Here is an 11,747-nt window from a genome sequence, read left to right as displayed (position 1 = left end):
TCGAAACCGGACCGGTTATATATATATATATATATATATATATATATATATATATATTAACCCCTTTACCAATTGAGCCCTAAAAATTTTCATTCTACGCCGCACTCCACAATCCACTCTGTCTCACACTCCCACTTCTCACTGCTCCCACTCCCAGCCTCCCACCCACGATTTGAATCTCTCTCTCTCTCTCTCTCTCTCTCTCTCTCTCTCTCAACGACGAGTTCCTCGGCCAAGCTGTCTCTCTTCTCCTGTCAACGACGAGGAACGACCGGCGATCCGACCGGCTGTCTCCCACTCCGTCCACTCACACACAGGTCTCTCTCTGTCTGTATGTGTGTGTGTGTTTGTTTGCTATCTTTTTTTCCTAATCAGAACTTTTGTAAATCCTTACGGTTTCATCGGCTGTCTCATCTCGTATGAATAGATCTGTTGTTGTTTTTGCTGTGAGGGGTGGCTTTCGATCTGTTGTTGTTTACTTGTTTCTGCTATTTTTTTTTTTTTTTGTAGATGGATGATTCTGGTGTTACTGGTATTGGATCTAATAATGTTGATAATGAACCCATCACAGTGGATGAACAGAGTTCGAAACGTAGGGCTAATCAGTCTGAAGTTTGGGATTATTTTGAGAAATTAGAAAAGGTTGAAGGACAAAAGCAAAAGGCTGTTTGTAACCATTGTGGCCAAATATATACTTATGATTCAAATTCTAATGGGACATCATTAATGAAAACACATATTAAGTTGATATGTAGACAGTATGAGTTTAGCCAGTACAATTTGAAGAAGAACCCTGGTAAGAGACAAAAAACCCTAGCATTTGAACCCGTGAATAGAGGAGGCACCGGCGCGGTTCCAAAGCTTACCTCCGTTAGCTTTAGTGTGGAGGCATGTAGAAAGGCCTTGGCTGAAATGATTATTCTTGATGAGTTGCCATTTCGTTTTGTAGAGGGTCAAGGTTTTAAACGGTTCATATACGTGGTGCAACCAAAGTGGGAAAATTCGCCAGGTAGATTAATTGTCGCAAAAGATTGTATGAAAATATACCAAGATGGGAAGAAATCTTTGAAAAGAGCACTTAAGGACCAACGAATTTGCCTTACCACGGACACTTGGACTTCTCTTCAAAATCTTAACTATATGTGTCTCACTGCTCATTTCATTGTGATTGGAAGCTTCACAAAAAAATACTTAACTTTTGTTTAGTTCCAAACCACAAGGGAGAGACACTTGGTAAGGTGGTGGAAGAATGTTTGGTGGAATGGGGGATTGACAAATTTTTAACAATCACAATCGATAATGCAAAATCCAATGATGGCATAATTGATTTTTTGAAGAAGAAGACCAAGAAAAGAGACACCACTATTCTAGACCACGAGTATTTACATGTTAGGTGTTGTGCTCACATATTGAATTTGGTTGTACGTGAGGGGTTGAAACATGTTGATGTGTCAATTGCAAGGGTGCGTAACATTGTGAGATATGTGAGATCCTCACCGCAAAGGTATGCCAAGTTTAGATCATGTTGTGATAAAGAAAAAATTGTTTCTAAACTTGTGCCATGTTTAGATGTTGCTACTCGTTGGAATGCAATATACTTTATGTTGGAAAAAGCTTTGATGTTTCAAAAAGCTTTTGAGAGACTGGAAGATGAAGATAATCTCTCACTTATTGTTGGTGTTAGAGAGGATGAGATTGGTGTAGAATCTGTAGATAATGAATTGGAAGGGGAAGTACATAGTGGGTTAATTGACATTATGCATCTCGAGAAACAACATGAGAGGGGCCAAGGAAAAGGGAGAGGGAAACATGTAACACATGGTACTCCTAGTAGTGATGATTGGAATGTTATGGAAATGTATGTTGAAGTTCTTAAGGTGTTTTACATTCTAACCGAGAAATTTTTGGGTTCTTTGTATGTGACATGCAATACATTTTTCAAAGAGATCATGACCATAAAAACTGCAATTGCTAAGTTGGAAAATAGTGATAACCCTAAGTTGAAGGTTTTGGCTAGTGGCATGAATAAAAAGTATGACAAGTATTGGGGTAAGTTTGACAAAATAAACTCTTTATTGTTGTATGCCAATGTTCTTGATCCCCGTTACAAATTTGTTTATGTGAGATGGAGCTTAAACAAACACTATGAGAAAAGTATTGTTGAAAAGAAGGTTATTGAGATAAAGGAGGGGATGCTAAAGCTTTTTAATTGGTATGAGAAGAAGAGTGTTGAACATGAGAAAACACAAAATGTTGGTGAGTCCTTTAGAAGTGAGAAGAATTCAAAGGAGTATATGAATTTTTGTGAGGAAATGGACGATGAATTTGAGCGACACATGGAAGAGGAGAATAATATGGTGAGCAAATCGGAGTTAGAGAGGTATTGGTTGGAGAGTAAGGAAGACTCTAAAGTTCATGGTGATAAGTTTGATGTGTTGGCTTGGTGGAAAGTTAATTCTCCTAGGTATCCCATTCTCTCTCAAATGGTACGGGACATTCTAGCTATTCCGGCATCTACAGTTGCATCCGAATCCGCTTTTAGCACGGGAGGACGTATTCTTGATTCATACCGAACCTCTCTTTCTCCCAAAGTAGCGGAGGCCCTTATTTGTGCACAAAATTGGTTGAGGAGTCCTACTCAAATATCTCTTCGAGAGGCACTTGATGAGGTGGAGGCACTTGAATCCAGTAATACTCTTTAACTATAGCTTAACTGTATGAGTTTTGTTTTTTTAGTTCGTGGTTTAACTTGTTTTGCATTATAAATTTTTCTGTCATATTTAGAGGTTTTGGAAGCATTGAAGGAGGATGAATCATGTGTCATTTATTTGTGATAAAAAGAAAGGAGTGAAGAACAAAGAGGTAAGTTCGAATCATGTGTCACTTTCCTTTTTATTCGTTTTTCTGTACACGGAAATTGGTTGTCCAGGCTGGAATTCAATGATTATTCTGGTTTGTAATAGCTGAAGAACCATGTTGAAGATCATTACATGATTAGGTTTTATTGTGAAGTTGAGATGCATATGAAAATTAGTAGTGAAGAGTCTAAAATTAGGTGTTCTTTGGTTTGTGACATCTTAAGAACCATGTAAGAGATCATGACTTGATTCGGCTTTGTATTAAACTGTTCAAAGTTTGGAGCAATTAGGATGAGCAATCAGAACAAGAGTATATAAAATCTGGGTTTGATATGGCTTTGTACTCGTTTCTTTTTATTTGAGAAATGTGGATTTTGATTACACTAGCTAGAGTATATGTTTTAAACTATCCCAGTCGTTAAAATACTTTGTTCCTGTGATTATTGGCTGGATATGAATATTTTTGAAAGTGAAGGAGTATCACTGTATCAGATTTAAGTCATTTATAATTCTTCAGCAGTATATTTTCATGATGCCCTTGGTGGCTTCGTTTTTGACTTTTTGGCATTAATGTGTCCTCCTTATGCTGTTAGTGTTGCTAAAATATGGAAGCATTGTGTTTCTGCATCGTTTGTTTTTTTTGTTGCTGCTGCTGTGGTGTTGTGTTGCTGCTTGTTGCTGTTAGATGTTGCTAATGGTAGATGCTGTTAGATGTTGCTACTGGTGGATGCATTTTTTTTTTTGCCGCAGCTTGCTGTGTTGTTGAACTAAAAATGTTGAACATTCATTTTATTTTTCTTGTTGGGCTTGGCCCTTGGTTTGTAATTTAAAAGCCTATAAATTGTGTGTAGCGACCCGGATAATTATTTCATGGAAAATACGTCAATATTACGTGTGGCATTGGGGGTAATGTGTAATTTGTTTGGGGTTGGGGCCAATGTGTAAGAGAGGGAAAATATGTATATATGTATAGGGGTGGGGTGGAAATCTAAACAAAAACAAAAAAAAAAAATCAAAACATCTCTCGCCCTCTCTCTCACGTCTCCCTCTCTCTCTTTACCCCTCTTCTCCAAACTTCATCTCCCACAATTCCTCCACAAAACCCACATCAAAAACCTTCGATCCTTGCTCCTCCAAGCTTTAATTTCGTGGGTCTAGCTCGGTGGGAGTTGGTTCGCCTCGGTTTCGGAGTATTTCAAGATCTAGGGCTCGATTGGCTCGGGGGAAGTTCATACGACCTTGAGGTAGGGATTTCTTACGCTTGTTATGTGTTTATACGTTGATTTTGTTGACAAATCGTGCTTAAAATCGTTGTTTGAAGCTATCCCTGTCATTTCCGAAAATCTGCAGAACAGGGTCTTCGGTTTTGGGGGTTTTACGCCTTCTTAAGCTCAGAATTGAATTTTTGTTCCTTCATATGAAATAGAGTAGACTTAAAGCCCGTTCTAATGCCGCTAGAATCACTCAAAACCGTTGAGAATTGAATTAATGGTGGATTTTAGAAATCAGGTCACAAATCTGTCACGTTTTTACTCGACAGATTCGTGTTGCTTCAGTAAATGCTTGTTTAGCCAGATTTTGAGTGCGAATCTGACTAGGGTTCTTTTGTATCTTTTGTACTTCGTTCAATTGCGCAACTATCGGGACTGAAATCACTCAAAAGTATTAAGAATTTGATTTATAGTGATTTTTAGAAGATTGTCCTGCAAATTTGAAAATCTGGGCAGCTTATAGAGCTGCGTTCTTTTCATCGCTGGTCACGGTTAAACGACGCTATTGGTTATGGATCCTTATGGGTTTTAAAGATTGGTAAGTTGGTGATATTTTGGCGTTGGAATCATTGAAAGATATTGAGTATGCAATTTTTATGATGTTGTATAATCGTTTTGACTCGATAATGGGTGTGAGATTGATTATGGATGGATTGTGCATAATGAAGGATGTTTATGGAACTATGATTCGAGTGTTATGGCTACGTGTGGTATCGAATTTTGTATGCATCATGGTGTGGCATGTCATAGCATATGGACAATAGATGGAGTCGTATCCAACTTCGGATGTCGACGAAGGTTACGGGGCCTAACACTGCCCGGAAGGTGGAGTCGCATCCATTTCGTGGGATGTCGATGAGGGTTACGGGGCCCAACACCGCCCGGAATTCACGTCAATATGGACGGAGCCCGGTTCACCTTCTTGGTGGGACCTTGGCGAGGGTTACGGGACCCAACACCGCCCGGAATTCACGTCAATATGGACGGAGCCCGGTTCACCTTCTTGGTGGGACCTTGGCGAGGGTTACGGGACCCAACACCGCCCGGAATTCACGTCAATATGGACGGAGCCCGGTTCACCTTCTTGGTGGGACCTTGGCGAGGGTTACGGGGCCCAACATTGCCCGGTGCATTGCTTTGCATCACATATCACGCATTGTTGATTGGTTGGGCTAGACGTATGATCTGTGTTGCTTGAGAAATGAAAAGAGAGATAAAGTTGTTAATTTAATGTTTGGTTTGTCATTCGACTTTGAATTGTATCTTGGATTACTATCCTTCTTCATTGAGCCTCTTGTTCGGTAATTGAATATAACATGTTTTCATGTTTTTCATTTCAAGATTTCTCTACGAGCTAGTGAGCTCACCCTTCCTTAACATTTTCAGGTACAAATCAAGGCAACTAGTTCTTGTTGCATGGAGTGTATGCCTGCAAAGAAAAGGCATCTTTTGTGAACTTATTGGACGGTTATTTATACATCTACACTTATAGTCTTTTGGAAATTGGGTAGATGGCTCTGTAACCGTATTTTGACGTTTACTTTTGACATTGGAAGAATGTAATTAACTTTGTTATTTCCACCCGTTAACCTTGACACTTGAACTTTCTCCAACTTATGCTAAACTCAAAGGATCTTTTTGGTAATATTACTATTATTTTTTATTTGTTAATTAGTATCTTTTTTTGAAGATATGTTCAAAAAGCAGGGCGTGACATTGTGTAATGGGCTTAATTATGTTTTTAGGGGTTTTTTTTGATGTATTGGGCTCAAAATTGATCCTTTTTTGTTGGGCCCAAAAAAAAGTGTTGAATTATGAATTTTTGTGAGTTGAATTGTGAATTTTTTGATGTGTTGGGCCCAAAATGTGGCCCATGAATGAAAACCGGATTAACCGAATAAATCGGACCGAAATCGGTTGAACCGGTCGAAACCGGACCGGTTTTATTTCAACCGGTTCCGGTTTCAAAAATGCTCAAACCGGATAATCGGTTTCGACCGAAAAAATATCCAAAACCGGTCGAAACCGGACCGGTATCACCCCTAGTCCCAGCAACCTCGCTTCCCACCTTGCTAACACTAACGAGCCACAGAAACCTCGCCCAAGCCAGCGAGGTACGGACCCCTCGCCCAAAGTATTTTACTCTTTTCTAGTTTGCCGGATTGTCGGGGCTTTCGTCAGTAGGGAATTCATCTCGTCGGACAATTAATTACGAAATCGGCGGATCCAATTTCGGAGCTTTTCATTGGTTTCAGTTGGAGAGAAGATTTCACAGAAAAGGAATTTGTGGGTTTTCAGTTTAGGAGAAGATGATTTGTGGGTTTTAGTTTCAGATCCGGTTGTGTGTGTGTGTGTGTGTGAGAGAGAGAGAGAGAGAGAGAGAGAGAGAGAGAGAGAGAGAGGTAGGTGGATTTCACTTCCATGTAGTACACAGAATTCGGTGCCGAAGCCGGAGAAGGCGGAATTGTGGTGGCGGTGAGAGTGGATCTGGTTTGGGAATTGTACGATTATATACATATATATAATGAGTATATATGTTTATGTTTATACATATAAAATAATGTTAATGGAGTTTGAATAGCCTAAAAAGGCTAGGTTGTTGGGTAGTGCAAAAATTTAGAGGCTAGCTAAAGGAGATAAATATACTTTTTCTAGCTAATTTACTTAAAATTATGTTGAGGCTATTGGAGATGCCCTTAGATTCGTCTTTTGTCCTAGATCGAAGAGTTGAGTTTAAAAGAAGGTGAACATTACTTCTTTTTTTTATTGATTGAAATTGTGTAGATCTCATCATAAAGTGATGTTGTGCTTACCAAAAAGTGTCTTGCAGGGGTAAACATCGTGGTGGGATCCACATCATTTCAACTGGTATTATTTAAAATGTAGGTTAAAAAAGTTAAAAAAAATTAAGTAGTTTTGAGCTACTTAATTTTGACTGAATTTTTATGTACTGACATTCAAAAACCATACCATGCCACCACTCCCACCCCCACAACTGCACCACAACTACTCCTACAACCATTTCACCACCACCACCGCTACCACTTCACCGCCATCACCATCAATCCACCACCACCACCACTCACCACTCACCACTCACTACAAGAAAATCGAAATCTAATAACGGTTAAAAGCATCACTAAAGAACACAAAAAAAAACGTCGCTAAAGGCTATACCAACGGTTCACCAACCGTTGGCCAAACCGTTGCTGTAAAGGTATAGCGACGGTTTTGACAAACGTTTGTACAGTTTTTTTTTAGTAATGGTTTCTTTAGTGACGCTTATAATCGTGCTAAAGACAATTTTTTTTTTGTTTTGAAAAATCACCATTGTGGGACGTAATGGCCACGTGTCTTCCACGTGGTGCTGACGTAGCACCCATATGTCATCCGCGTGGCACTAACGTGTTGCCCACGTGGCAGCGTGCAACAAATTTTGCTCCACCTGAGAATTGAATTCAAGACCTCGCATTCTTGCGCGCTCGCAACTGAGTTAGCACAGCATTTGTGTAAAATGAAGCACCTACTAATATTTATACTATATTAACCAGATTTTTCTTAATCTAATTTTTTGGTAACGATTCTTAAAAACCGTCGCTATAGTCTGGTTTATAGTAACTGTTATTGGAAATTGTCGCTATAGTCCAGTTTTTAGTAACGGCTATTAAAAACCGTCGCTATAGTCCAGTTTTTAGTAACGATTATTAAAAACCGTCGCTATAATCTTGTAATCTAGTAATGGTTGCATGAAAACCGTCGCTATAGTCCTGTTTCTAGTAACGTTTTGCAAACCGTCGCTATACATCATCTATACCGACGGTTTCTTGTAGTGACTCCTGCCCGCCACTACATCGCCACCACCACCACCACCATGCCACCATTGCACAACCACCACTCCATCACCACCACTACTCCACTACTACCACGTCGCCGCCACTACCACCACTACTCCACTACTACCACGCCGCCGCCACAACCACCACCACCACCACCACCATGCCACCATTGCACAATCACCACTCCACCACCACCACTCACTACCACCATCACTCTACCACCACCCCACCATTGTCACCACTCCAACACCGCCACAACCACCACCACGACGCTCACTCCATCCCCACCCTCACAACTCCACCACCACCACAACAATCACCACTCCACCATTATCATAAGTACATTGTGACTATGAGTAGTAAATTAAGAGAGAATCAAAACTAAAATTGATTTATTATTTTTTAATTCAGTACTTAATATATATATCAAATAGCTTTTCAGCTTAAAAATTTTAGCATTTAATTTTTATTCAGTTTTCAGTTTCAAATTTTCAAATTTTCAGTTTTATCAAACAGTCCCTAAATCAACTGCTAATTGAATATAGAATATCTCTTTCTGGATAATTGCGATGAAATAAAAAGGAGCAGTAAAACTTGCTCATCCTGAATACTTGAATGGACCTGGCTTCTCTGCAATCCAATTGTAGAGAGTCCATGTAGTTGTATCACAGTCGTTCATCTTTGCATTCAATGGTTCAGATTTTTAAAAAAAATTCCCCGGAAAAGTTTTTTTTAATCTCGACTGTTAAAAACACCATCTGACGATTACGAACACTCCAACCGCATTTTTGCAGTCCATGTTTGGACCGCAGACAAGCCTTGTGCTACTTTAATCTCGATTGGCACTATCAATAATCAATTCTTAAAGCTGTACTATTAGGCCATCCACAGTGGTATAATCAAAAATGGATAACCAAAAGTTGACACATCAGCTTTTGATTATTCACTTAAGAGATTGCTAAGCTTAACAATGTTGAGGTTCACAATGGTCACTGCTAGTCCATAACCAAAATAAGGGGTCCACTACAATTTCACACAATCTCTCTCTCCCTTTTTGTTTCCCGCCAGTCACTTTCTTCCATTACGTTTTTTTTTGGGCAAAAATATATCGAATATATGGTGTTCTTCCTAGTGTTATCTATCAAAACAACACCGATTTTTTTTTCTTCCTATTCCTATAGCCTATATCACAAATCCACTACTTTCTTAATCTTTCAAAAAAAAAAAAAGATGTGTTCTTAAATTTGGAAAAGAATGCAAGATTTTTCCTTTTTTTTTTTTTTTTGCAAGGTTCTTTGTTTACTCAACCATAGGGGGAGGAACAAAAAAATGAATAACCACTTTTTAGTCGAAAAAATCAATTTTTTTTTGGCTAAAAAGTGATTATTTATCAAAATACTTGGGTAAAAGTAAAAAAAAAAAACACTTTTCCCGATTCGTCTCATTGAGACGAATCAATAACCTATAAAAGTTTGGCGCAAAACTAAAAAATGCGAAAAAAATTCAAATAAAGATAATTTTCAGATTTAAGTTAAGTTTAAGTTAAATTCATAAGAATGCAGCCTAAAATAGAAACGTAAAAGAAGAGTAAAATACCTTAATCCAGCAACGATGAGTTAAATTATAGATGATCGAGAAATATGAGCTTCACTTTTGAAGGAAAAGAAAGAGAAACAGTTTGTGGTTGTGTAGACACCCCAATCTGACTTCCCGATCGTTTTACTTTGTTCTTCGGTTTCTTGATTCCCCGATGATGAGTCAGGTCGAAACAGTCCCGAGAACTTGGAATGGCTTGAGTTTGGCATGTGAGGAACCCATCCTTAGCCCTAAAACCTTTAATCAGAACCTAGACCCTGGTCTGAATGTCGCGCGACAATCTAGGACCCTCGCGCGATGGTTCGTCTGCCAGGTGGTGGTCAAAGTCAAAGCTTTGACCATTGACCATCGCGGGGTTGGCTGGACCCTCGCGCGATGGTCTCACTCCATCGCGCGATGGTCAACACCTGTCATTTTCACACAGATTGCGTGTTGGTCAGGGGCCTACAGACCCATGTGACCCCGTTTTCTCGGCTGAACAGCGTTCTGGGGGGGCTCCCCTTGCACCACCTCACCCCCCATTCTCCCATCACCTTTGCCACCCACTCCTCCACCAAGCATTTGTAACCAGCATTGTTGGCTGGTTACAAGGGCTTGGTTAGCCATCCACTAACCCCCTTCTTCTATAAATACCCCCCCTTATGCTTCCTTGCAAAGGGTTACAAAAAAGGCTCTCTTCAAGAAAGAAGAAGAAAAACTCAAGCACAAACACTTCACACAACTCAAACCCACATAATCACCCTCCAAATCTCACCATCTCATCATTCAAGCCATCTCTAAGACACTCAAAGCAAAGGTATAATATCTTTCTGCTCACTGTTCGATCCCCTGAGGGGGGCTGGCAGGGTCAAGGCTGGTAATCGATACCAGTTCTGGCCCTAAAGCCGGCAGAGTTTCAAGGGCTGTTGGCTGGGAAACCCTCGCGCGATGGTCCCGTATCCTCGCGCGACGATTCTGTCTGCATGAGAATGGACCACGTGGGGAAGGGACCCTGGTCTTTAAGTTTATTCTTGTGCATATAGCTCGTTTAAAAGTCTTTAAAGGAGATTTAGCCCACTGCTTTGCTGTTTTGCATGTTGAAAATCATTGTTAGGCTTAGTTTATAACACCTCTTGGTTTGGAATGCTCTTGGGATGCTCTTGAACATGTCTCAGAGCCCTAAGTATGCAAAGCAATTCCTGGAAGTCCAGTCAGAACAATCGCGCGGCTGTCTCATACTGTCGCGCGAGGGTTCTCTGTTTCCCAGGTACTGCCCTTGCATGAGCAACCTGGCCTTGGCCTCTGTTTAAGACACCCCCACTGTTTAGGGGTTGCATTTTCATAATATTTCTATCTGTTGGCTGTAATATTGTTTACTTTCAAGTACCCATAAACTGCTTGGTTTGCACCTGGGTGAGCACTGGTCCTTCCAGAGCCCAGAAGGGAATGGAATTCAAACCATTGGTGAAACATGAATACCCGCGCGAGTGTATGGGAATGTCGCGCGACGGTTTGCTTGCATGCGGATGAACTCACGCATGCAAGCTGGCTGTTTCTTCGTGTCAAACTCATACACAGCGCTGTCTTGATGTATGATCAATGTTTTGAACTTCGTTCTATTTATTACTCGTCATCTCGCTCATGCATGCTATCCATCACATCCTGCAAACTGTTACAGTTTTAATCCCCGATTAACTGTTCCCCCGCCCTAATTGACTAAAAATTGATTAATGAAACAGAATCGCAAACAAACATTTTTCGCAAATGCCTAAGTAGAGACCGATCTCCGGATTGGGCGAGAGGGGTGCCATAAAACCCTTCCCCTCTCGTAACCTGGCTCCCGAACCCAGATATGGTTATGACGGATTAGTTCCTTAACTCTTTCAAATCAAACAGCGCAGCAAGTGCTTCGAAATACGGTTCCTTGGGTGTCGGACCTTCAAAACCCGAGTGGCGACTCTGTATTTTGCGAGCGCTTGCTTTCCCCGCTCGCGCTCCCTCGACCCGGGCCCCTTGCCTCGCGTCTCGGAATCCGGAAATTCCGAAAACGGGCACGCATGCCCACAGTGGCGACTCTGCTGGGGAATCGAACCAATATTGGTCTATGTTTAGATTTCAATACACTTGAGGAACAATCCCGCAAAAGTTTTTCAAAACGGTGAGCTTCGCGCTGCCGAAGGTTGGAATGGTGATTTAACGGGACCTCG

The 11,747-nt window shown here is 40.6% G+C and overlaps 1 protein-coding gene across 1 annotated transcript; it reads left to right on the top strand.

Annotated features, from left to right (window-relative positions):
• Window positions 1–3,905: 3,905 nt before the first annotated feature.
• On the top strand, window positions 3,906–5,435 carry LOC131327059 (uncharacterized). Its single transcript, XM_058360052.1, has 2 exons — window positions 3,906–4,102; window positions 4,880–5,435. The coding sequence occupies exon 2, from the start codon at window positions 4,883–4,885 to the stop codon at window positions 5,303–5,305; it is 423 nt and encodes a 140-aa protein (XP_058216035.1). The 5' UTR covers window positions 3,906–4,102; window positions 4,880–4,882; the 3' UTR covers window positions 5,306–5,435.
• Window positions 5,436–11,747: the final 6,312 nt, after the last annotated feature.

The sequence above is a fragment of the Rhododendron vialii genome, chromosome 5a (assembly GCF_030253575.1).
Source record: "Rhododendron vialii isolate Sample 1 chromosome 5a, ASM3025357v1".
Lineage (NCBI taxonomy): Eukaryota > Viridiplantae > Streptophyta > Magnoliopsida > Ericales > Ericaceae > Rhododendron > Rhododendron vialii.
The sequence above is the reverse complement of the archived record's forward strand: the minus strand, read 5'-3'. Positions and strand labels throughout refer to the sequence as shown.

Bases quoted from the DNA above. Each gene is read 5' to 3' on its own strand.
- LOC131327059 (XM_058360052.1), top strand. From the start codon at position 4,883: ATGGACAATAGATGGAGTCGTATCCAACTTCGGATGTCGACGAAGGTT.